The sequence below is a fragment of the Pteropus medius genome, unplaced genomic scaffold, assembly GCF_902729225.1.
Source record: "Pteropus medius unplaced genomic scaffold, Ma_sr-lr_union100, whole genome shotgun sequence".
NCBI classification, from domain to species: domain Eukaryota; kingdom Metazoa; phylum Chordata; class Mammalia; order Chiroptera; family Pteropodidae; genus Pteropus; species Pteropus medius.
This window is the reverse complement of record NW_024346824.1, coordinates 329,953-356,815: the sequence shown is the minus strand read 5'-3', so window position 1 is coordinate 356,815 and position 26,863 is coordinate 329,953. Positions and strand designations below refer to the sequence as shown.

Below are 26,863 nucleotides of genomic sequence, written 5' to 3'. Positions count from 1 at the left end.
GCAGGCCAGGAGACCATAGGAATAAATAACATTAAAATACAGCTGCCTTTCAGGGGAAGAACCTTCAGTCCCTTCCATCAACCTTTGTGTAGAGCAGGGGTTCCTCACCCAAGGTCTATAAACTGAGGGTTGTAAGCCTCCCGCCACCTGAAATGAGATGCAAAATTGTGTAGTTGCATTCTCTGAGGAAGGGTCTATAATTTTGATCGGATTTTCAGAGACCTATGACCCAACAAAAGGTTCAGAACCACCACAAAAGTTGGTAATTTCCTGAGGTTGGCATTCAAGGTCTGTCTTGACCTGGCTTCAGCTGTCTCTCCAACCTAATCTCCCTTCGCTACCCACTTCATACCCTTTGATCAAGCCATATTGTACTATTTGAAATGCCCTAAACTTGGCACGTACATTTCCTTTGCCTTTGTTCATGCTTTTCAGTCTCTAGAATGCCCTTCCCTGAGCTTCCCCATCTGACAAGCTATTCATCTGTCAAAGCCAAACTCAAATCACTTCGTCCATCCAGGATGCCATCCCTGTTCCAAGCGGAATTTGCTCCCTCTTTTGTAGAATCAATCAACCTTTATTAGAGCACTCATCACGTCACGTCAGACCATCAGAGACTAGCAAAATCATGGCCTGCTGGCCAGATCCAACCTGCCACTTGCTTTTATATGGCCACGGACAGAATGGTTTTTACATTTTTAAATGGTTGAAAAAAATCAAAAAGATTATCTGCTGATGTGAAAATTATATGAAAAATTATATGAAAATTATATGAAGTCAGATTTCAATGTTCATAAATAAAGTTCTATTGGAATTCAGCCATGCTCACTTTTAAAATATTTTCTGTGGCTGCTTTTCCATTATAGTGGTAGTGTTGACTAGTTGCAACCATGCGGCTCTTAAAGCCAAAAGTATTTTGTATCTGGCCTTTACAGAAAAGTGTGCTGACACCCATGCTAAACAATTAGTTGTTTCTGTGCCTCATTAGACTAGAGCTTCTTGAAAACAGGGACTATATATATTTGTCTTTGAATGTATGTCTAGAGTTCAACACAAGGATTTCACTGGGTAGGTACCCAATCATTATAGGAAGCAGAAATTCTGGGAAATTGGAAAGCTCTTTGGAAAGATTAACTCATCCCTCAGGGTACACCCTTAGAAAGAATGACTCAGGACATACTCTATTTTTCCTCCTTGCTACAGCTTTATGATGATGTTCAGCTTGTCGGTAGTCTTAGCTACCAGCCAGTCTTAAATTAGTTTGGCAGTATGTGCCATGTGTCTAATCTGATTATTGCTTCCTCTTTTCCTGCAGTGGTTTGGATTTTATAGAAGTGGCCAAGACAAGGAAACCATTCCCTTACAGGAGACCACTCTATACACACAGGTAACGGAGAGAGGAGAGGCGTTGTCCTTTTAAGCTCCTGGCTCCTGAAATGCTAGATTCTCTGGAGATAAACCCTGTCCTATACATCCCAGAACAGTAGGTGCTCACAAGCCGTCTAACTCATGTCTGTTACGGGTGAGACTTGTTAGGTTGCTGACTGTTGCACCAGCCCATCAGGGGCTGGTTTACAGAAATCTACATCTCGAAGGTTAAAGGACCTGTACCTCATGATTTTCAAGTATGTACAAGGGACACATCATCCCTAACTCCTTCCTTCTGATAAAAAGGTTTAGAACTGACTTCCTTTGCTAAGGTGCAGACTGGAACAAATCCAAGGCCTCATGCATAATGAAAACATAGAAGAGAGGGGTGTAGTAACATTAACATGTGAAAGTTCTGTTTTTGAATTAGGCACCGACAAGGGGAGCTCCTCTTGCAAGAGAATGAATGGAAATAGAGCTGTGAGTTTTTTTTTCTTAGCAGTAGGTGGTTTCTCAAGCAGAGGTTGCAGCATTTCGCCACCTCCTGTTCCACATTCTGAAGATTTTATATTGGAGATCACTTTCCCCAAAATGCAGAAGCGCTGTATCTGCAGCAATTGCCACAGCTGCATCAGTTGCCTTCTACTAGAGTTCCTTCAAAAAGCCATTTGCCGCCTCTCTTGGCTTTTCTCCTGCATTTGGTGCCTCAGCTTGGATGAGGTAAAAGGAAAGGGAAGCTAGGGACTGTCTAGTTTTGGAAATTACAACTAAGAACTTCCTTATCCTGAAACTCGGACCGATGGTAGCCACAGAAGCAACATTCTGGCACTCCGTAACTGCTCATCCTCCCAACTGTACTTGTTCTGCAGGACGTAGACATTTGTAATTGCAGGATATGAAAGTGTCCCAGGTTTGTAACCTAAGGGTTGGATATGTTTTAAGTTATCTCATGTTCTCCTGCCTTTGGCTGTTCCACTGAACATTTTGAGGCAGTTTTGTCTGTGGGTGGTCCTCCAGAAGCTTCGAGAAGCTTCAGAAAGCAGAATTTAAAACACTATAAAATTATCTCAACTGCATATATTTTTAGTACTTAGGGGTAAAATGGAAGGAGGTATCCTTTCTGGCATTTATGACAACATACTTAAATTTTTATACTTAGGGAAAATATTTCATATTTTATAACATTGAATATTTCATTCAATGTTAATTTGAGAATTTATCTCAAATTAACATTGTTACTAAGATTTTACTCCAAAACTTTCATTAAGCGTCTGGACTGATTATGGCCTTTCTTTGCAGGACCGCCTGGGGCTAAAGGAAATGGACAATGCAGGCCAACTAGTGTTCCTGGGTGTAGAAGGGGACCATCTTCAACTGTCTGAAGAATGGTTTTATGCCCACATCATACCCTTCCTTGAATGAAACTCTTGGATTTACACCAGAGCTCAGGGAGCCCCCAGCACTTCCGAACCAGTGGACGACTGTTCCCTTCACACCCAACCTGAGCTCAGATCCAGCTTGCAACTAATCCTTCTCTAACATGCCCTGCTCCGAAAGATCTCTAAGATCCAAATCTTATCCTTTGCCTCATCCAATCAGCATGTGGTGTTGAATGCAAGTTTAATTAGTTAACCATGGAGATTATTTTACAATCATTTGATGTGGTCAAGCTGTCTTAGAACAGTCTACTGCAGGTCAGTGCCAGAACTGTGCCCAGGCCTAGAAGAGACTGAACTAAAGTGGTCTTTAAAGAGTCTAGCTAGACTCTGAAGGGCAAACATCTTTCTCAGGAAAATCTAGCCACATTTTGAGCCTAGAGAAGGCCAATACCCAGACCTGAGGTATTCACAAAAATGCTGTTTTGCTGGTGGATATTTAATCAGTGCTTGGAAAACTATTACTTAGATAACGTTTCTGCATAATCTGAGACTGCCCTCCTCTGACTACGTTGCCTTTTATGACGTCTAGCAATTATTATTTCTGCTAGCCCACCATCTTGCTTCGGTAGCACTCTTTTTGTCTCCTCAGGTAGTGATGAAGTAGTTGCTCTGTCACAAAAGGAGGGGACTCAACTGGATTGCTTAAAGGAGGAAGTATATTTTACTTAACTTAGGAGGGGCATGAAGAAAAATATAGAAATGGAAATGAAAATTTCACCCTTAATTAACCTGTCCTCTTAATATGACTAGTGGTTGGATTCTAGAGTCATTCTGTTTCTGGCTTTAGAGAATGGAAGGAAAAATGTGAAGAGATCAGGCTTTATTCTATCTCAAAAAATCATATTTACCAGTACACTCCAAACTTGTTTCTGTTGTGTCCTGTGAAAAAAAGATTCTTTGCTCAAAAAGCTTGGGAAATGTTGCATACCTTAGAGATCAACCCACATTAGAATATTAAGGACTCTGAAAATGCCTGTTATGGTAAAGAAAACTAAGCTTAACCTACCATTTCCTATTTGAACTATTTGAACATGGACATCTTGGCCCCCACTCCCTCACACATTTAAACCTGGTAGTACTTTCTGGAAAACTGTTGTACAGAATGCCCGTTTGGGGAAATGATTAGCTAAACGTGAGGGAAGTACCTTGTTAGTGCTGTAAAGTTTACCCTTTTATTATTTTTCCTTCACCTCTCTCAAGCCTTATTTTTCAACTAAAATAAGGGTGACAAGTGTGGTGAATGTGAAAAGAATTTTATGAGGTTGTTTTGAGTAGCCTCTTATCCTTGGTGTCATTTTTCTTTTCAATATTCTTACATCTGTGTACAGCAAATATTAAAGGGAAATGCTAAGCAAGTTTGGTATTAATTTTATTCTATTTTCTGTATAACTTTAAGTACATAAAGGTTTATTTCCACAGGCCTCAGGAAATGGGTAGAAGTCACAGAACAATCTCTCTTCCAAAAAAAAGTTGCATATTTTGGTAAGTGTGTGTCCTAGAGGGAAAAACTGAAATTTACATTAGCAATGCTGTGCAAGAGTCTTACATAAGACCTAAAACCAGTCTGCAGTGGAGATGTTAGTCCTTTGTTCAGGTGCCCGGACAGAAGCCAAAAGCTGTTGAGCATGACAGGGCAAAGGAAACAGTGAAGATGGATGACAGGCACCTAGCATGGCAAGAAGAATGGTGTGGTGTTTTTCTTTTTAAGTCATCTCTGGAAGGTACTGGGCAAGGATCCCACAGAAAGAGTCCAAGACTCCTTTAACTGGCCTGGGTACAGGGCCCTGCCACAGCAGCTGGTACAGGAGAACCTACTATCTCAGGTTCAGGCAGAGCCAAGATGGAATGGAGAATAAAAGGATTGCTTACAGGAAACAATTTTGCTTGGAATGCTACATGGCCAAGCTTCAGCCTTTGGTCCAGTCCAATCCTTGCCTCATTTGTCAACATTGAAAAATTAAACAGCTGCAATCACCAACTTCTGCTACCTTCATGCTCATTGTTAGGAAAAGATTAACTTGTGTGAACTTTCTGAGCTGTTAATTCCTGGAGACTGCTTTTGGCCAAATAATCCCCAAAGGCTGAAAGCTAAAACATGCCAGTCCTGGTCTGTAGTTCCTTAAGAATAGACTGGCAATGTAGTTGAGCTGATACGGAAAAGCTGCACCTTCCTGCAGAAGATCAACTGACCTGCTATCCCACCCCAAATCTCAGCCTGAGGTATATTTTCAGTGAAGGCAGGTAGCTGTGCTTCTCAAGGCAGAGAAGCAGTTTAAGAGCAGAAAGGTAGAGGAAATCTAGAAAAGAACCGTCTTGATACAGATTTATCCCATGATGTGAGGGAAAGGGCAAAGAACCCAGTGGCACTTCGCTTATCCAGCAATTTCTGTCACTGTGGTGACCAACTTCTGCCCATTCCATAGGGTCTTGAACTGCTCAGGGACGGGGAACTCATTCTGCAAATAAAGAAACAAGGTTTACTCTAAGCTAAGAAATAAGTTGGGGTTAAATCTTATACTTTTCTTTCAATGGCTGCTTCCACTGAACTCAGAGCAGGTAGGATACAGTAAGAAACTGAACCCACCTGAAAAGGTAAGGCTATGTAACTGGCAGCACCACATCTACTACTCCCTTCCCCTACCACTGACACAGTGAAGAAGCACTGCAGTGCAGGAATGAGAACAAAGGCTCCAAAACCAGAGAGATGTAGGTTTGAACTTGTTCCCTACTGTTCACTGATCAGAGGTCTTGGACACAGTGTTAAGCCTATGAGGCGAAGATGAGAATGTATAAGCTTCATGGCACCAGCTCAACAGGGTGCTGTGACTTAATCCCTTTCCTTTTTACTACTCGGAGCATCTATCTACTCAACCTAAGGCAGAAACCACCCTCCTCTGGAGCTCTCCTTCGTGACAACATCATGCTTCTGTGTGCCTGAGGTGAGCATTGCTGGGTTTGACGCACTAAATGCAGAATGCCCATCAACTAGTCTAAAAGCAGAAAGTCTTCAGTCCCTTCTGTTTTTAGATCAGACTACTAAAGAGGTCAAGAAACTTACAAAGTCACCGCCTTCTGTAGGAATGAGGACATTCATCTCAGAAGATTTGGCACTGACTATCTCACAATCCAGGGAATTCTTGCTCAGGTAAACGTGGCAGCCATCTGTTTTGTTGATGGAAATGGTTGGCACTTTACCCATTACCTGCAAAGAACACCAAGAACACTAAGTCCCAGCAGCTAGAGAGAACAACAGTTCATTTGCAGGAAAAGCTTTCAGTGTTTCATGTGATTCGGCAATGGCATGAAAAGCTCACAGGTGCACAACAGGTATTGGATACCAGGGGCAGGCTGGGATGGGTGCTGGAAAGAGCTCACTCTAAGAGCCAACTCCTTTCCTACCACATCCAAAGCAGCTCAGCTTACAGACTTTGAGAATCAGATTCCCACCACCGCAACATCTGTGGGTCGGCTGTGTCTCTTTCAATTAATTCCTCAGGGACCAAAGGAAGGAGCCAAGATATCAAGTTACCTGAACTTTGACATCCCTACTATTGATTATCTCCACAATGCCCACCACATCGTCGAACACCAGACCGAGTTTCTTACAGTTATCTAGAAGAAAGGGAGCAGGTCAACAGTATAACTTTTAAAGGAAAGTAACATATTTGAGAATTTTTAGGAATAGAACAGGTATGGTTCCAGTCCTCTCAGGCGCTAGACAGAGCCTGCCTAGGACAACAAGAACTCACCTATTGTAATGGAATTAATTTTGCCCTTGATTTGCAATGTTGAGTTGACACACTTGTATACGTAAGCCACCTGTTTGAGCTCTGTGTCATCAATCACCAGGTTGGAAACATTCTCCTGATTTTCCTGTTAAAGAGATACCCCTTTCAGGAATCTCATCACGAAGCACACACTACCCCAAAAATCTGACTGATCCCCAAACTTTCATTCTTGCAATCTAAGCCAGAATCCTGCATTCAATCGGCCGTGCTCCATTTAACCCTTCTGTCCCCACCCTTTGTTCCCCTAGCCTGGCATTATTAACTCACCACTCTCCACTTCTTGCCCTCCAGTTCAAGTAGAGCTGGCTCCTTCTTCATGGCTGGTTTGGGGGATGGGCTGACTCCTGGTTTAGGTGCAGAGAATGGTTTGGGGCCACTTCGTACTGGACCACTCTGAGCCTTCAGAGCAGGGTTCTTGTGAGTCTTCATATCATCAGATACATGTTTCAGGGCTGTAAGGACAAAAGCTGCCTTGGTCCAGCCCTTCATACCAGGGCTTTGGGCTGACGCAATAACCAACTTCTGCTATCATAAGTTAGACTGATCCTTAACAAAAAATTCAAAGCCAAGAACCCGGAACCTTTGAGATGTTCTCTCACAAGCACTTTTATAATTTCTATCCCGAGGTTAACTTATATAGTTCCATTAAAAAAATAAATAAAACATGGCATGTGTGTGTGGGGGGCGCGGGGAGGGGTACATAAATCCACAGAAAAAGATCTATAAAGGCATATACCAAATACATACAAAACATGTATGTAGTTTTTAAAGTAAGAGGAAGAAAAATATGTAATAGTAAAGAAAATTTGTAAAAAACAAAACAAAAAAACCTCATCCACAGCTAACCTACTGCTCTCCCAAATCAGTGTTATCATAAAAATTTTCTCATATTAACCTATAGTTTCTAAAAAAATTTTTTTTTTTTTTTTTAGGGAAACGATTCTAGTCACCCTCAGCATGCTGACCCACTCCTTGCTCTTGAACATGGTCCAATCTATATAACTAATAGAGTGGCCTTTTTACCTCCACCACTTCTTATAATTATAATTTAAATACTTGATTTTTCTTAACACTGCACGGTTCACTATAGAAAAAGATTTAATGGCATAGTGTTTCATCAGGAAGATATACTACAGTTAATCATTTTTTTTGTTAGATACTTAGGTTGTTATACCATTTTTAGCTACTATAAATAACACTATAAAGCTTGGTCTTTTAGATATTTTTATAGGTAGATTCCTAAAAGAGCGCTATATAATTTAGACTTCCATCTGCTGTGTATAAGGGTGTCTACCTTCTCTATACTAACATGAGGTAATTCTTATGCAAATATTCCATATGACTATTATATATCCTCTGAGGAAGTTAACCCCCAGCACAATGACGTCCCCCCAAAAATCATGTAGTAATATGGAAAAAGCTCTGGGAAAAACTGCCAGCACTATGCCTTGGCATAATCAGGTACTCTATATATGCCACTTAATATTAAATCACTTTCCTATGGAGCAGAGGGCATCCCTCAACTATAATCACCCATTTTCAATTTCCATTTAAGCCAACTTTGCTGTCCCTTTGGGCAACTGAAGGAATGTGACACTCAAATTAATTCTCCCACACACAAACCAGGGTTCTGGCTTACAGACCGTCCAGTCTGTAGTTGGTAAGGTCTGGCCAAAACAACTTACCATACCACCTCTTCTTGCCAAAGTATTCGCTTACCATGTGTGATGCTCTCTCCCTGATTAATCTGCGCAAACAGTGCTGAGCGTGAAGCAGAGTCATCTGAGCCTGAACTGGTAGGCACTGGGGGGGGAGGTGGGCCTGGTGGAGGAGGAGGAGGACCTGATCCAGCAGAAGGTCCAGATGGCAATCCACTCAGTTCTTTTGCTACAGGCCCCTGGAACAATAAGTGCAGACAACATAGTCACCATCTCTTCTCTTTTTTACCATTCCCAATCAGGACCTACATGTGTCCAGGGGACACAGGGTACCTACTGTAGCCCTTAACAAAGTGATTAATGCTCTCTACCCACACCCAACTTGGCTTGATGCCTTCTCATCTTTTCTAAAAGATCCAACCCAACTCAGCTCCACTTCTGTAACTTCATCTTTTTCCTTTGGCCTCTTAACTAATTCCAGCTTATACTCATACTTCCAAAAACCTACTTAAGTGTCACCAGTACCTCAGACTCAACATGTCCATCCTACCTGTACAATTACCAGTCTCTATTTCAGTGGAAGAGACATTATCATCCACACTTGACTATTCGATCTTCTTTGAGTCTTTCGTCTCCCTCGATCTCATTAAATCTTTCTTTTATCTTGGTTATATTTCTGCAAATTCTTTTGTACTAAATCCTAGCACCATGAGCACTTCCACAGTGTGAGCGTGAGCCCTTACTCCTAACCTATAAATTGAGACTCTTTTAAGGACAGTTCTGATCATTATCACTCTCTTGCTCAAATACCTGTTATCATCTACTATAAAGTCAAAAGTCTCAACTTACCATCCTTTCCAGCCTTTCTCCTAAAAATTTGACTATCTCCTTATTGAAGCCAGGAATGACCAACCTCTACATTTATTCTGTATTTCTTTGTTTAAGCTATGCCATTTGCAAGTATTCCCCATTTCTCACTTCTCACTGCCTTAAACTTGCAAAAAGTCTCAGATCAGAGTATATCCCTTCAAACTATGATCTCTCCAAGTGAGAATTACTCTTCTTTCCCATACTCTGCAGTATGTATCTTTACTGTAGCATTTAGCTTGGTGATTTATATTTGGGGTTGCATATCTATATTTTTAAGCTTCAAGAGTGCCAAGATAATATAACACATTCACCTGTCTCCTCTCCAGCCCAATCACTGTCCTGGACCCATGCTTACTGAAATAGAATAGAAATGAATATTCCTTCTCTGACCCTTGCTTTCTTTACTCTTTTTTCCCTTTTCTTTTCCTCTTCCACCGAAAAGACTAGCATTCCATCTTGGACCCTGGTAGTACCAAAGTCTAAGACACCTGTGGACCCAGATCTAGAGGGATAAAAGAAAGGAAGGAGGGTTCACTGACCGTTTTACTCCAGGCCAATCCGGTGGTATGGAACTCCTTAATGTAAGCCTGCAGCTCTGCCCATATATTCAAGTAAGCTTTGACCCAGTCCACATGCTTCTTATCCCTGGGATAATTAAAGAAGAATGCATCACAGGCAGTCACGGTACATTACCACAGTGATTCCAGAACCCTTTGTGTCAGTGAGCTCGTAACCTCCTGCCTGTGGTATTTCTCAGGCTCTGCTCAATGGCAGCTTTTCTAACATCACAGAGCTTTTCTTTGTTTTTTAAACCTATACCATTACCCTAATTAGACTAAAGTCTGTTAGGATAGGGACTCCAGATTTTATCTCTTTCTCTTATAGCAGTATTCTTCAAACTTTTTTTTAAGTAGCAAAAAGTTTTCACAGTAGACCTTAGGCAAAATGTAATATGTAAAACTGATAAAAGCAGACATTCTGTGAATGAAGTCATAGTATGAGCTCTCAGGCATTAATGTGGAACTCTAGGACTCTAAGAAACTCAACTGCCACAAAGCATTGTGCCTTGTATCAAAATATACCCTCTCCCACAAAAAAAAATAAAAATAAAAAGCTTCTCTTTAGGAGGAAATACTCCACATTAACTAATACAAACAGCAATGCAGTATGGTTCAACTTTCCTTTCTTCTTATATACTAGCTGGAAGACTTTATGATTATTTAGCATAAGACCTAATTTCCTCAACTGTAAAGTGATGGGGATATAATGGTAGGGTATAATAAAAAAATTGTGATAAAATTGTGATACGTAATTCCAGGTTGCTGGAATGATCAAGGAGGTGCTTGGTCATTAAGGCTTACTCCTTCACAGAATTGTTACTCAAATGTTGGCTGACTGATCATAAATAGAAGGAAGGGTTTGTATAGCTGTGCAGCTAAGTAATAGCTACCTACAGTCACTCCAGCTCAAATCCAGCAATGGAGAACTCAGTTAGGATCAGTGGACATATGCTGTTAGACATACAGTGAATCTCCTTACTTAATACCTACGTTGCCCAGTTAGCCTTCTACTCACTTTATCTGACTACATTAATAGTCAAAGTAATTTCCTAGTAAATTTTACTGAATCTTTTTTTGCCATAGGGCCAGTTAGAAATTCTCTTGTCTAAACAGGCAAATTAAAAGGCATTAGTTCATTTTACCTCCAGCAAAACTTCCTAAACCTGGAAGATTAAGCATCAGAATACTAAATGGGCCTCTACCAAGCCTGTAGAAAAAGGAGAAGCAGAAACACTTCCTGCTTGCAAATGTAGCTTCTATGAGCCAATATCTAGCAAACTTTCCACAAAGCAGTCCTGAGACAAGAGAACCAACACAGTAGCCAAGGGTAGCCTTAAGTATCCAGATGGGTTTGCCCTTTACCCCTTGAGGGATGGCTGGACTTACACATCTCTGTACTCCTTGAGGACTCTGTTTGTATAAAATGTGGCAGCATCATTCATTTCTTTCACATAAGGACCAGGCTTGGGAGCCTAGAGAAAGAGAAGGTGTCAGTGAATAAGAGCCTTTCTAGCCTTATCTCCTTACCTTTTTCATCCTATCCTTTCCCTCCCACGGAAGATACGCTGCTCACCATTGCCACCCAACCCAGGGCCTGGATACTTTCGCTGACAGCTGACAGGTGATTGAACAACTTGCTGCCTCGGTTCTTCTCCCGCAAGGTTATCACTTCTTGGATTTGCTCTGAGATGGGTGCCAACAAATCAGAAAGCTTATCCTAGAAAAAGATGTAGGAAAAGATTCAAGTTAGAGTCTTTTCACAAAAAGCTTTGTATGTTGGTCAACTCTGATCCTGAAGGCAAGAATTCTTTATGGATGCAATGAGCATCCAAATAAACTTTGTATTCATCTTATACAGATTCACATGGCTAAAATGCTGCTCATCATCTCTCTCCTCATAGAATTCCAACTCCTCAGGCTGGATTTTGTGGTTCTTCATGATTAGGACCCACACTCCAGCTATACCACAAAATTCTACCATTTCAGCCACTTGTTTCTTTTCTGTCCCACTAATAGGAGATACTAGTTCATTTCTAGGCCTTTACTCATGATGGGCTCTTCTTTTTCCATTTATCCAAATGTTCTTCATAATTCATGAGGAACAGCCCTCCAAATCCAGCCACACTACAGCATTTATTGTCAGCATAACCAATTGTGGCACATTATCACACACTAGGCTCAAACTATTAATGGACCCAAGTAAATGTTTTTCTTTCTCATTAATTCTTAAAAGACAAGGGCTTTGTCTTAGCCCTATTTTATAATCCTTATAACCTTCAACACATTGCAAACCACACAGCAGCTGCTGAATAGAGATCTGATGAATCGAATGCAATTAGGGGGCTTGGCATCTGAGCACAGGCAGCTTAGCAAAAGGGATGGATCTTGTTTCTGTGTTTTTATCCTTCCTCCAAAGCTCAGTTTCCTGAGCATCTCAATTCTCAGCTCTTAGCATGGAAACAGTCTAAAGCAGGCATCGGCAAACATTCTGTAAAGAGCCAGACAGTAAATATTTCAGGCTCTAAAGACCATACAGTCTCTGTTGCAATTTCTTAACTCTGCCATTGTAGTGCATAAAGCAACAATAGATGAAATTTAAAAGAATGAACATAGCTTTACTGCAAAACCAACCAACCAACCAACCAACCCACCCTTCATTTACAAAATAGGTAGCAGGTCAGATTTGGCGGGCAGACTATCAGAATTGGCTTGCAGGCTATAGTTTGCCAATCCCTAGACTAAAGCAAGGGAAATATAATAGTGTCTTAGGTGTTTGATTTGTTTTGGGGAAAAGGTTTAGAAGAAATGCTTTAACCATTCAAGACAGATTAAGAATTGATGTCTAATATATTTAACATCATCTTATACTATTTTTACATTATTTAGGCATGCTTAGAGTCCAAAGGTTTTAATACAGCATTAGCAGGAAGACTCATCTTATTATTACCCTTCTGCCTAGGGAAGCCAAATGCAAAAAAAAGAAACAAAACTAAAATCTTGGGCTCGGGGAAAAAAATCTAAATTTTCTCTAGTTCATTTCACACCCTGGCAGCATAAAATTCTGAGGTAGAGTTAAGGGAGATTTGTTCAACCACTGAAGGATGAAGGGAGAAGCAGTACTTTAGAAGTTTTAGGATCTCCACAGCAGCATGGTTAAAGCCTACTCACAGTGAAGCAAAAGAACCACTCTGTGACCCAAAGGGCTTAGGGGACAATGTGACAAATTTAGCCTCCAATTTCTCTATTAAGAGAAGCAGCAAAGTCTCACAAGTAATGACAGTCCTAAGTAAAATGACAGAAGAAAGGCCAGTAGAGCCCAATAAATACTCAATGGCATATTCCTATGGCACTTTAAGTCTGACTCTACTTCTGGAACTTGGTGTGACTGTACATGAGCCTGGTAGGTCGATTTTAGCACACTGTGATAGCTTAGCAGAAACCTCCCAACTTGTCCTGAGCATCAAACCAAAACAAAATCAACCAGTAGTGAACTTACAGCTGCTGGCTGCTGGCACTGAGAGGCTGTAACCAAGAGAGCTTGCTCCAACTTTAGACCTTTGTAGACCATCTCCGCCTGCCGGAAAGAAAAAGAATCAGCTATCGATGATGACACATTACAACTGGAGAGGTCTTGAAAAGAATAACCTAGTGGTAGCAAATAACCAAGTGGTAGCAACCCACACACTTTCCCCAGGCATTCCAGAGTCTAAGGACTGATCGTAGCATTACAGAGACCACTGTTCCTGCTGGAACTGATCAGGGATACGTATCTAGGAAATGAGGTTAATCAGAGCAAGCCTTAGATGAGGTCAAGTTAGCAATTGCACATGCAATGGATATAAAGTGTACTCCTGCCCCTCATCACCAAGGAAAACCTCTTTTCTCAAAAAAATAAAGATAGGAAAAAAGACAAAGGCCTAAATTTATGCCTAAAATTCTCAAGGTATTCACTTCATTAGGTTAAAGCTATTAAACAAATGTTGAATCATGATCCATTCTCTGGTAATTAATCAAATCAACTTAATGAGCCATAACCAGCACTTTATTAAGTGAAATAGAACAGAAAATTAAAAAAGAGTGCAGTACATCAGCATGAAATTACTTCCAAACAAAAAGTTTTTAAAAAGTTCAATACAACTAGTATAAGCATTATTTTGTAAAACTTATCTCAGTTATAAATACGGATTTTCTTACTGAAGGTCCTGGTCAAAAAAGTTTAAGAAGTATGAGGCTATAAAATACAAAAGTTCAAATAAGGTAATCTATTTTTTCTGCATGTATATTTTTAAAATATAAAAGTGATACAAGTTAAAAATTTTTTTCAAATGTTAGACTGTATAAAGTAAAAACGCAAACCCCCACACTCCTATTTAAGTCTCGGTCCCACACTCGAGAGCTAACACTATTGCCAACAGATGGTATCTAGGAGACTCAAAATATATCTTCTAAGGATCAGGCAACCACCCTTGTCGAAGGGTCAGCAAGATCCTTAAACATGGTTACTGTTTACAAAGGATCACTCCGATAACTAGCAGGAAGACTCTGCCCAAAGAGAGAGACCAAATATGTATATGAGTGTGGGGTGGTGGTGATGACGTGGGTGGCAGTACGTGAAGGGAAGTGGGTGGAGAGGCAGCAGCACATCTGAAGGGAGGTGGGTGGAACCACCTGTCATTGCCTACTTCATATTCTTGCTGTGGGCTAAGTGTGAAAATAACTCATATTAGCATAAGAAATAGCTATCAAGTATAGTTTTATAAATGCTAAGTCACGATAATGACTCTTTTGAATAAGCCACCCTGGGCTTGATTATATAACATGCTGGGATGAGACTGGTAGCATGTTCTCACCACAAAGAGGAACCAAGCCACATTTTATGCACCAAGCAAGTTATCTGTATAAAAGAAGCCCACACAGAATATGTGATAAAAGCAAGGGGCCTGGAAAAATCTAAGGAACCATTTACAGTGCCTGGACTCAATACCAGGCAGGAGTTAGCTGGAAAGGAGCTAAGAGTCTCTTAAACCAAGGACAAGAAGGATTTGAAGAAAATGGGAGAAAGAGGGAAAAACATCCTTACATGTTTCTGCACATCTCCTCCAATCTCTTTACTAATCTTCAGGTACTCTGCCACGGAACCAGCAAGCAGTGAGTCAAATGCTTGCACATAAGGAACTGTTCCTGATGAAGATAGGCACACCACAAAGAATCAGTCGTGCATCAGAAAGATTAATTGTTAAAAGGCACTTCCATATAAAGTGGAGAGTCAAGGCTATACAGTAAACAGAATACTAGAACATGGGTCAGGAAATCTAAACCTAGGATCTAGTTCCAATACCACCACTAACTGGTTGTATAACCCTGACTAAGCCCCTTTTCCTCTTTGAGCTTAATTTTCTTTATCTATAAAATGAAAATCAACAAAACGATCCCCCAAGGTTCCTTTTAGCTCTAACATTCGATTGGTGCATATGCAAAATGACCAATATGCCAATCATCTGAAGACAGAAAATTTTATGATCACTTGTCATTTGACTTGTACTGGCGTCATTCTGCTAAAGAAAGAACAGGAAATAGCACACAAGCAGGAAGTTCTTGCATTAAAATAACTTAACCACAGGCCTACTTGCACAAGTCACTTCCTCTGTTCACAGCAATACGAATTACAAGCTATGAACTTTCTAGATTAAGTGTTTTGGGAAGCTGGCTCCAAAGGAGAGAATACACTGCGAGAGAAAAATTTCAGGCCAAGACACTGAGTCTTCAATGTATATTACTTACCTTTTGTATCACGGTCTCCGTACCCACAGTGCATGTCAGAGGCATGGGATACTGCCTCCAGGCGGCCTACTACTCTCTCCAATCTTTCTACCAGATTTTGCATGTCAGCCATAATGCACCACCTGCTGAAACAGATCAAATGTCATTTGTTGTATTAATATTACATAGTACCTAAGGAGAGAAGACAATAGGGAGTGAAGAGATGCCAATTCTGAGGGAAAGAATCATTTAATAATAAAATGAGATGGAAAAATAGTCTAGCATATTTGCAAAATCATAAAGACCTCAATAAGCAAGAGATCTACCCAACAGAAGGTGTTCACTGAAAGCAAATGTTCACTTATTCAAATACTGAATATTTACAATACCATGAAATATCGTAATTTAGAATTTACAAAGTAGAGTCACATATATTATCTTAGTTTGTGCCTTCCAACAGCTATTCAGGGATGGAAAGATCATTAATTATCATGCTCTTAAGATAGAAAACTTAAGTTCAGTGTCCTTTCCTACAACATTCTGCTGTCTGCATATAAATGCCCAAACCAAGATAAATAGGATACTTAGCATGCCATGCCTTCAATATCTTAGTCTGATACAGGGGGCTTGACATGTACAACCATAAAACAAATAGAAAAAAAAGAAATAAGGTGATCTAAGATAGGATAATACAGGATTTCAGAAAGGGGAAGAACATATGCTTGGAAGGATCAGATAAGGATAGCATAGAGAAGCTGCCATTTGAGCCAGGCTTCAAATAAGGATGGAGAAGGATCTGGATATGCGGTAGAGAAGAACAGACACATTCAGAAGAGCTTTTACAGATCTTTCACTAATTTATCTGAACTAGCTTCATTCAGTGTCTAATACCCTAAAGAAAGTAAGCTTCACCAGAGCAGTGACCTTCTCTGCTTTGTTCCCTATTATACCCTACCATCTAGACCACTACCTGACAGGTAGAAGACATTCAATAAATACTTATGAAGCTGAATGTCAATTGTAATCAAAAAATTTTTTAAAAATTTAAATAAGTAAATATATATATATGAAGTTAACCTGAAATATAGCATCCCAAAACTCCAAAGGGACAAGTGTTCTGAAAGCTGCCCATTCTATACACATAAATAAGTATTAAATGTTATCGATATATAGCTATTTAAAATGCTTGAGACCATAAGTGAGCTCATAAAAATCAGTGAAATTTCAATCAAAGCCTTGACTTGGGAGAGATACCATTTCAAAGCATTAATTAGTTCAGGTAACTGAAGGAGAATGAACTCAACTCCCTTGAACCTGCTTAAAATGACCATTGCAAAGATGACATCATGCCAGCATATCTCAACTCAACACATTGTTGTCCCTGTGGAAGAGATAAGCAGCTCACAAGATAAAGGATCCCTGTCCATTCTTTTCGGTGTATGGGCTCTTGTCTCTCTGGGCCCAGTGACTTGCCAGAGAATGTTATTTAAAAGAGAATCAAAGGAAAAAAGGAGAATGTAAACTAAGAAAACCTTGGCCTGAAGACGTAGCAGCAGCCTCTAAGTCTCTGCTCTACTCACAAATAAGGCAGACTAGAAACAGCCAATATATTCTCCCTTATGTTATGCTACCATCACCCGAGTCGCTGAATTACTGCCCATTCTGGGTACTGTCCAGGGACAAACTCACATATAATTCACCACACTCAATAAATCCCAGGGGAAAAGGCAGCAAATGCAATAAGTTCCCAAGCTATCTTCCATTAATAGATACCACCAGTTCTGTTATAAAACATGTTCCTTCATACAAAATGAGTGCTACAGGTTGAGACCAGTGTTAACGTGGAAACACAGTACAAGTATCTCAAAAGATTGCTGGGGTTGGTGAACACTTACCAATCTTAACATCTTAATACAGTTTCATGGGATTTGGTTCCTTTTTTCTATTTCACTTGTAAGCTTTCACTGCTAAACAAAAGCTATAGTTCTGCTGTCTAACTTAAGCAGAATGAAAAGGGACATCACAGCTATGATTTATAGCTAACCTCATTCTACCATTAACCAAATATAGAACAGTAGCTAGTTGTTTGTTGTTGTTGTTGTCAGTGGTGGTGGGATGAAATGTGAGATGTTAAGCAAAAGAATGTCCAGAATTGAAGACACCAAAAGCCACACCTTGTCTCATTGTCTATGCACACATATTCACATTCTTTAGGTGGTCATGTCCACTCTCAAGCCTTCCACTACTATATCACAGTACCATCCAGCCAGTGGTACCACCACAACCACTACAGACTAACAACTCCCAAAGCAGTACATCCAGTTCAGGCCATTCTGGGATTCTGGATTTTAGATCTAGCTTCCACCTAGCCATGTCTACCTGGATGTCTCAAAGGCAACTCAAACTGAAATATCCAAAACAGAACTCATCATCTTCCCACTCCACCACCTCAGTAATCCAGTATTACCATCAATCACCTGACTGACCAAGATAGTAACCTGGTAACTGCTAGGTTAACAGCATGGTCTTCATAGAAGTCTGACAGATTGGAGGTTTGAACAATAGCATTCCTTAGCTCTGTGACTATGAGTGTTAACAAACTTCCTGAGCCTCATCCTCATGTAAAGCAGACAATAGTACAAAATCCAAAGGGCTGGAACTGGTCCTGCTTTATCTCTCAACACTCCCCCAGTTTTATCTCTTGCCACACCTTTCCTCAGCACACTATAGCAATCCAGGACTATGTGCACATTCCAGAAACAATCATGCTTTTTCTCACTTCTGAGCCTTTACAATGCTATCCTCTTTGGTTGGTTGCTTTCTCTTCCCAAATCTGTCCCATCTTAGAACTCCTGATGCCTTTTAAGACTCAACTAAAATACTGCCTGCTCCAGAAAGCATTTCCAGTTTGGTATGCTTGTCCTTCTCAATCTGCCCCCTTCTCCATTAAGTCTCAGCTAAGGAATCACTCCCCAAGAAGCATGTCCAGTATGTGCTCCCACAATGTCATGCACTTTCCTCTACCACACATTTATGATTTTAAATCATTTACTTAATAGTCAACAGGCAATTAGCCACCCTAGGGCAGGGACTGTATCTTTGTAATTTCAGGACTATAAATGTAGTAGGCACTATAAATACAGTAGGTTGGTAAGAATTCCTGAAAAAAAATAATAAGGCCCTCTCTCCCCTCAACACAAGCCTGGATATCTCCTCTCTCTGATGAATCTGGGGAGAAGTGTATTTTTCTACTTCTTTCTTTTTTGCTTGTCTATTTGCAGGATCTTACAAACACTTCCATTTTTCAAATAAATGCTGCTTTCTTGGGCACAAATCACACTGACATAGAGATCTTTAAACCAAGTACCATAAGGAAAATAAAATAAACTTGTTTATTAGATTATATAACATTAATTTAAAATAATACTCCTTTTTAGCTTTAAGTGCTTTACAGCACCAATCTATTGCTCCTTTTGAGACTTAAAAAACTTCTGTGAGTTATGTTATGAAGACACTAAACTCCATTTTTAGAATGAAAAAGTCGACAGAAAGTTTAAAAAGCTTGCCAGATATCAAATAGCCAGCAGGTAGAGACCCTAGGCCTGGAGCACAAATTTTCTGAATCCTAGTCTGAGGCTCTTCCTACCACTCCACATGTCTTTCAAGCGATTAAGTGACTATGTGGTTCATCAGAGCATACAGCACTCAGTGTTTGCTGAGCACAGCACTGTGGATTCAAAGCCTCTTTATGGTGTCTTTAGCAACATTATTATTAGCAGCTCTCAATTTTCTTCATGGAGGCCAATATTTTTTCACATTCAGGCTAGATGACACATGTTTAGAAGGCAAATGTTTAAAACAAGGGTTTTCTTCAAGTACAGAAATGCCAGAGTGGAAAATGCTGCCTAATCTTGTTCTTTGCTATTTCTGATAACAAGAGCCAAGAACTATGTGTAAACGTCCATAAATGAACATACAGATTCCCAACTATTTAAGCATTCATTATAAAGCTTCAGAAAGAGAGGTGGTCCTAATTACACAAATCTAAATAAAATTAGGATTCAGGAGATTAAGGTTTGAGTCCCAACTCTGCCACATATTTACTGTATAACTTTAGGGCAGTCATTTAATGGATCCTCATCTAGCACGTAGAGATATAAGGATCAAAGGAGTACATTTTATAGATGAGTAGTCACTTTGGGAGACTTAAAATACAGTTCAAATGTAAAATGTTACCACTGCACACTGTATGCTAGAATATAGACCCTCCCTCCCACCCTAGAAGGATGAAAATTTATCCATTCTCCTCTCCTGCCTCCAGCCCCATCAAATTGCAGCACCTAGACAACCTGGCACACAGAAGATGCTCATAAAATGAAAGTGCTAAGCACTGCAGTGACTACTGAAGATATAGAAGACGCCTGGTCCCTGCCCTCCAAAAGCTTTCATTCTTATTGGGAAGGCCAACACAGATGAAATGTCAATGGAATAAATATGGAAAATTAATTTTTTTAAAGTTATGTTAGAGATGATATAACTTCACTTGGATCAGGGTAAGTTAAAAGTATCAGCCTTTATACTAAAGTCTTTTCTTTGCAGAATATTGTATGGTTCTGAGTTATACAGTATAAATGACTATGTGTTCTGAGAGTTTAGAAGAAATCAATGAGGACTGGAGGTGGTCTGGTTTCAGGAGGGAAGAGAGGCATCTTGATGGAAAAAGTAAAAGAAAAAAGGGAAGACATTCCAGAGCTATCAGAAGCAAAGAGGGGAAACCAAAGAGGCTATATACACAAAGTATGAGTAGGTTAGCCCACATAGAGCATGCAGTATGCAGTATGACAGGAAACAAGGCTGGATAAGCCAGGCTAGGTTATGGAGGGCACTGAAAGCCAAGCATATTTGCATTTGATGCTATGATAAATGTGAAGGCATTCAAGGGTTTGAGTGAAGGAATATGATGAAATCAAAATTTTTACAAGTACTGTCTGATAAACAGAATAGCATTTGTAAAAAGAAAGATACTAGGATCTAGGTTAGGTTGAAATAGAAAGATACTAGGGTCTAGGTTAGGTTGAAAGCTGTTGTTCATCTAGCTGTAAAATATGAAGACTACTGTAAAAAGTATTTTTTATATTTCAAAGGAAAAAATCCACAACATCTAGTGTCTAACCAGATTGAGAAACTAAATTAAAAGAATCAATTAACCTACAAAAATCAGTTTTAGGCACTAAGTGACCAGCACCTGAATTAAGTGCTGTGGAAATATCCAGCACCTGAATTAAGTGCTGTGGAAATATAAAAGAATGATAAAATAGTTTTTCTGCCCTAAGGGAGTCTAGCAGGAGAAACAAGGCTACCTTCCACTGAATCACTGACTCTTAGGATAAGGAGGGAGTGTAGAAATCATCTTGTATAAACATCATCTGATACCAGAACAGTCCTTTCAACATTCTCAGCAATTAGTCAGGTAGCCTCTGTTCAAATACCTTCAGTGTGGAGAACACGAGACTTCTGGAGGCAGCCCATTCCATTCAGACAGCTCAAAGTATTTAAAAGTTCTTCCTTATATGGACGTAAAATCAGCGTCCCTGCAACTTCCACCCACTGATCCTGGTTCTGCCCTTGGAGGTCACACAAAACAAGTTTGTATTAAACACAGGATAAGTACTAACTGTGGTACTGACTATTGAGGTACAGTAGCATTTACAGAAGGGACTCCAGAGTTGCAAATCCAGTGGCCAAAGAGACTGATGACACTACAGGCAGAAGCATGTTATGCAATGTTCAAGTTAGGGTAAGAAGATGAGGTCAGTTTGGATATGAGGAGAGTGAAGAGACAATGAAGCTTCCAATTATTTCCAATAGTTAGAAATAAAGCTTAGGGAAGGATCAAGGCTAGAGATAAATGTTTGCAAGTCACTGGGAAAGAAATGTCATGAAGTCATGAGAATGGAAAGGCTCTGGGAGAACAATCATGCAGAGCAAAAAGAAACTAGGAGCTTGATTCTCCAGCAATTTCTTTTGTGGTCTGAAACCAAGAAAAATCTGAAATGCTAGTGATTCCTGTCACAGCTGCTTCATACTCTCATTATTCTAACAATTCAAACAACCCAATTCTTCTGCCTATTCAAAGAAGTCGTTCAGAAGTAAATGGAACCAGGTTACTCCTGCAGCTCATAGCTCATCTCACCAGGCAATTAAGCCAGTGGTATGAATTTTACTTGAATTTGTTTCTCTAAGTCATACCCTTAAGTAAAATTGAAAGGAAAGAACTATACAAGTTAGCCTATATACTATGGTAGCCCAACTGATCTGCTTCAAAATGCTTCTCTTGGCCTTGACTTTGTAATTCTCTTCCTGAGATGTTATCCTAAGAAAGTAATCCTAACGTGGGAAAAGTGAGAGGTAGAAGGTGTTCACTGCAATGTTAGCTTAGACTTCTGGTTATAAAGGAATAGCTAAATGTAACTGAGGAAAAAGACTTGACGAAAACACAAAATTTAAAATATTTGTCACAGAGTAATGGGGTTTTCCCTCTATATTTTCCGAATTTTCTTTAACAAAATTGTATAACTTCTTTATACTGAAAACAAACAGCTCCCCTTGGATATCTCTCTTAAATTACCACTGAGCTATAAGGTGTTAATTAGTTACATTCCTAACAATATAGTTCTCATCACCAGGCTCTAACATGTCACAAAGCAAGACTAAGTAAGATATGATAATAGGAGATACTTACAAGTTGGCTGTTTTAATCCAGAAACCAAAGAACACACTACTTTGACCCAGCAAAGATGCCATCTAAATCTAACCCAAATCAGGAGCTACTGTTCTTCCCCAAGCATTTGGTTTCGCTGATGAAACCAATGACATTTAGTGCCTGAGTCACTGCCACCTGAGGTTTAGATGAAAAGAGAAAGAAAAGCCTATCTTCTAGGGAGGGAAAGAATCCAACTCAATATTAGCATTTGTCTCCTTCCTTAAACATGGTCCTCTGAAACTCCAGGAGTGAGTAAAGGTGATAACAGTGTACAAGCTGAAGTCAGACTTGGGAAATAGCTGTTTCAATGCTTTGGGGCAAACAGATAACTGCGTGGCCATGGGTTCCTCTCTCTTACATTCAAGGAATATTATGAAGACTAACTTCCTAACAACATTCAGCAGGCATCTTTGACACTATATAAGGAAAAACAGCATTGACTGATTTCAGCTGGGCAGTTGCTTTAAACAGAACAGCATTTCCCATTCTCATGTGTAAACATAGATTCAAGGATGCCGTTTGTCCCTAGCCATGATTCAGCTACAACTAGATATATGAAAAGACCTCTGATTGTAAATCTATAATTAACTTAAGTATAGGATTTTTTCCCGACCTCTGGAGGAAAAAAACAAAAACAAACCAAAAAGCAAGCTCACTCCTTCCATGAAACATTTCAACTATAACTTCAATAAAGTTTTCCAGTCAGATGGAAAACTTTGACACAACAGGTTTGGTAATACAAGGCAAACAAAGCTGCACTGTAGCTGAGAAATACTTTTAGAGCTATGATTCTTTTTATGGAGTTTACATAATGGTATATAAAGTTTCAAAAACAGAAAAAGAAATAGTTTCATGATGGATGCTGTAGATACATTAATTTAAAGATGATAATTCTATAATAATTTAATCAAAATAAACATTGAGTCTCAACATCATAAACTATATGCAATTTAAAATAAAGGCTAATCCCTGTCCACTAAACCAAGCTGTCTAAATGCAGGCAACATTAACAACACAGGAATTTATTATCCCCAATGTAGGAGATATATAAATCTGCTGACTTGCACTGTCAACCAACACAAAACTCTCTTGAGTGCCTACTCAGCAGCATTTCTCTATTAACATCACAGCCTCTGAGGAAAAAAAGAAAAAGGCAAGTCCTTTAAGACCACCCAGGAATTCCTTGAATAAACAATATTTTTTGATGTCTCAATGAAACACATGCTTCATTCATTGCAGGGTACCCAGTTCTTCTCATGTGCCATACACTATGCTAAGCATGGCCACAGGGCCTGACCTCAGAGAATTTAGTTGGAGAAAAGACACTCACTGCACAATCTTAGTTATGATACTTTCTAAAGCAGTGGTTCTCAATCAGAGACAATTCTGTCCTTCAGAAAATATATGGCAATGTCTGTAGACATTTTTGGTTGTCACACTGAGGGAATGTTACTGGCCTCTAATGGGCAGAGGCCAGGGATACTGCTAAAATCCTACAATGCACAGGACAACCCCACAGCAAAGAATTATCCCACCCAAAATGTCAACTGTGTCAAAGTTGAGAAACCCTTTTCTATCATAATAAAGAGCAAAAGGGAAGTGCAGGAGTATTAACAAATAAAATGCTAATGTAGTAGTTTAGGACTTTGTAAATCGAAATGTCAATCTGCACCATCCAATGAAAACTAATTAGGATAAGGATCACATTGTGGAGAATTCTGTAAATCAAACAATGGAGTTTAGACTTGATTCTTTGGGAATATGAAGCCAGTGACGGGTAATGAGACGAAAATACTTCTTTTTAAAAGATTACTCTGGTTGTGGTAGATAAGTTGAACTATAGGCATGAAAGCCAGCTTAGTAGAAAGTAAAAAAAGAAACTGATGGTAACTCAAAGGAATAATCACTAGGACTGGATAAAATATGGCTTGAGGATCCTTAGATTTCAAATCTCAGGTTTAAATTTCAAACCAGAGGGTTCAACTTCCAATGATACTATGCATTTGCTTGTTTAAGTAAAATGAATCTTTGACTCATAATGCTTCACATAAAACTGAGTCACTTTTTAAAAGCTTAGCCCCTGGTTAAAAAATAATTGCAACTAAACAAATGTATGTATAACCAAAAAAGGAGGTGAGGAAAAAGATCACCCCTCAGGTTGGAAACATTTTACAAATTAAACAGCTAACCTCCTCAAGGCAAAAATATACCTACTCTGAATCTTAATACTATCACTCTATTTGCATGATAAGTTGTATTTTGACAAAGTTCAATACTTTCACTGCAACCATTTTATTTAAACTCCTCTGAGACATAAATTACGTCCAACTGATTGAAAAAGTATTTCTGGGGAAGAAAAAGACAGGAAATTTCTACAGAAATTTCTTTCTGCTGGACTGCAATAACTCAAACAACAAGCAAATTGCCAACCACAGAATAAAATCCAAATGCATTAGAACAAGGCATCAAAAGCCCTTTGTAACCTGGCTACCATCTACCTTTTTTTGGGTCTTTATGTCCAAAATTCATTTTCTTTCCGTGCCACCTCCTCAAATCACCCTTCGCTCTCACATTACCTATCTTGGTGAATGGTACCGCCCAGTTCCCTAAGCCAGAGAAACAGGTAATCATCCTAGACTATTCCTACCTCTCCATTCCCATAAGCAACAAGCCTCCAGTTTGAATTCCATCTTTTTAATATTGCTCAAATCTGATTCCTCCTCTTTACCACTGTCATTGTCTTACTTCAAGCCATGATTATGACAACAGCTTCCAAACACTAGTCTATTTCCTCATTATGTCCCTTTCCTCTGGACAGACTGAACTTTCTAAAACAAATCTGACCACATTATGTTTCCTACACAAAACCTTTCAAAGCCTCCCCATAGCTTTCAGGATAGGATCCCAAACTCCTTAGCATGGTTTAAAAGGTGCTTCATATTTGACCCCCACCACTTTCCATTTCCTCCACTTCTCCATTACTAGAATTCCAGTCACAGTGAACCAGTCGTGACCTTTCACATGTCCAGATCTCCATGTCCTTACACCATATATCCTGCAAAATTTGGCCTCCCATTTCCTCCTCATAACCTGAAAACCTGACATAGGTATTTCTCCTCTAGTCATATAGTCGTGTGCTCACACAGTACACTAAAACATTGTAAGCCGCCCCTGCTTTACTTGTCTGGCCCCTCTTCTTCCATTCTATGAAAACTGTATTCTTAGCCACTCATTTAATATGTGCCTCACAAATATTAAGGGCTCAAGAAATAATTGGTGAATGATGAATGTGCTGGGCTGCCCTGTTTTTCACTTGAACAGGGATCCCTACAAAGAACTCCAACTGATAGCTCTGATAATAACCTCTACCTTAAAAAGTTGTCATCCTCTCTTCATCGAGCTTATTCCTATTTATCCTTCAAAATTCCTCTCAAACTTTGCTTCTGCAGAAGGGATTTTCCTGAGCCCCTTGTTATACACTTCCATAGCACCCTGTTGTTCTTTCCTAACACTCATCACATTTATAATAACTTCTTAAATGTCCTTGCAAACGGTTAGCTCCATGAAGACAGGATCTAGCTGGTTTTGTTTCAAAACTGCATTCCCTGGATGCGGCAGAGTGCCTGAGACAGAATAAACAGAAATTGTACCGAATTTAATTCTGTGGGGCAAGTAGAGCTCTCTAGTTACAACACGAGCAAAATGAGGCTCAGAGTTACATAAAGCAACTATGGCTACAGATAACTTAGCGATGGAGACAGACCAAACCCGAGCCATCTGATTTCAGGTCCAGAAGTATGCAAAAACCTTCAATAAAGTTAACTTGGCTCTTCGGAATAAAAGCAATAGACCAGGACGAAGCAGAGGCTATCTGAATGCAAATACAAGGACCTGTCCCTCTCTTTTTAAAAACTCCCAGGCATTGCAAACAGGGTGCATTACAAAAAAAAAAGTTCTAAGCAGTGGGTGACCTTTAACTTGCTGCCCAAGAGAGGGCACCTACTGGAAGACCACTCCAAGGCAAAGAGAGGTTCCCAGGAAATGAATGGGGGAAGGATCTGGGGCTGGTAATCTAAGGAGTTGAAGTCATGACTCCGACTCTTTCCTTCACTCGCTATACGATCTTAGACCAGCTTCTTCTCTTCGGGGATCAATTTACCCATCTGTGCATGGGAACGAGATGAAGATTGGGAAGACTAAGATCTTGGAGGGACCTTTCAATCGGGGCACCTTAAGAATCAGGTCTCCACTGAGGCAGATAACCAGGACTGCGAAATCCAGTGGAGGGGCCTCCTCAAGAGAGCCCGGCTCAGTTGGTCACCCCGGCCCCACCTCAAGAGACCGCGCCCAAGATCCCAGGTGGGCCTGAGGGCCTCCGCTCCTGCCCCCTCAGCAAGATTCACTACGCGCGCACAGACCAGAAAGGCCATTAACAACGCCAGGGGCCAGTGGGCCGCGGAGGGGACCCCAATCTCTACCCAGCCGCGTACCCTCACCTCGGAGTTCTGCCTCACCTCCGGACTGCGAACAGCCGCTCTCCACTTCCGGCAAGAACAGCCCAGCAATCTTCGCGCGACCCACTTCCGGGCCCTCACTGGGCGCGGCCCCCCGCCGGAAATGAACGGCCAGCCGAGTCCTCAGGCTAGAAGAGGGCGGG

The 26,863-nt window shown here is 40.1% G+C and overlaps 2 protein-coding genes across 7 annotated transcripts in view; one reads left to right on the top strand and one right to left on the bottom strand.

The window, feature by feature from the left end:
* The window catches only part of PPT1 (palmitoyl-protein thioesterase 1), a 22,346-nt gene extending 18,184 nt beyond the window's left edge, over nucleotides 1-4,162 (top strand). The window contains exons 8-9 of the mRNA XM_039876648.1: nucleotides 1,316-1,387; nucleotides 2,668-4,162. Of these exons, the coding sequence (XP_039732582.1) occupies nucleotides 1,316-1,387; nucleotides 2,668-2,790 (195 nt within the window). The 3' untranslated portion in view covers nucleotides 2,791-4,162. The remainder of the gene's footprint in view (nucleotides 1-1,315; nucleotides 1,388-2,667) is intronic.
* Nucleotides 4,160-26,863, bottom strand: CAP1 (cyclase associated actin cytoskeleton regulatory protein 1). 6 transcript variants are annotated; one of them, XM_039876645.1, is made up of 14 exons: nucleotides 26,721-26,828; nucleotides 20,933-21,067; nucleotides 15,465-15,586; nucleotides 14,764-14,864; nucleotides 13,180-13,257; nucleotides 11,257-11,400; nucleotides 11,070-11,155; nucleotides 9,663-9,768; nucleotides 8,315-8,492; nucleotides 6,863-7,047; nucleotides 6,557-6,680; nucleotides 6,337-6,419; nucleotides 5,866-6,009; nucleotides 4,160-5,263 (listed from the first exon to the last, which is right to left on the bottom strand). In XM_039876645.1, exons 3-14 carry the CDS (start codon nucleotides 15,574-15,576, stop codon nucleotides 5,180-5,182), a joined length of 1,425 nt encoding a protein of 474 aa, XP_039732579.1. In that variant the 5' UTR covers nucleotides 15,577-15,586; nucleotides 20,933-21,067; nucleotides 26,721-26,828; the 3' UTR covers nucleotides 4,160-5,179. The 6 variants fall into 6 exon arrangements, with proteins under 6 accessions (XP_039732579.1, XP_039732578.1, XP_039732577.1 ...); XM_039876644.1 differs by having other exon boundaries at nucleotides 26,703-26,816; XM_039876643.1 differs by lacking the exon at nucleotides 20,933-21,067 and having other exon boundaries at nucleotides 26,721-26,863.

Coding starts and splice junctions, on each gene's coding strand:
- CAP1 (XM_039876643.1), bottom strand. CDS start 15,576: ATGGCTGACATGCAAAATCTGGTAGAAAGATTGGAGAGAGTAGTAGGC. Junction 11,156..11,256: donor CCCTGGGTTGGGTGGCAATG/GTGAGCAGCGTA, acceptor CTCTTTCTCTAG/GCTCCCAAGCCTGGTCCTTA. Junction 9,769..11,069: donor CTCAAGGAGTACAGAGATGT/GTAAGTCCAGCC, acceptor TAATTATCCCAG/GGATAAGAAGCATGTGGACT.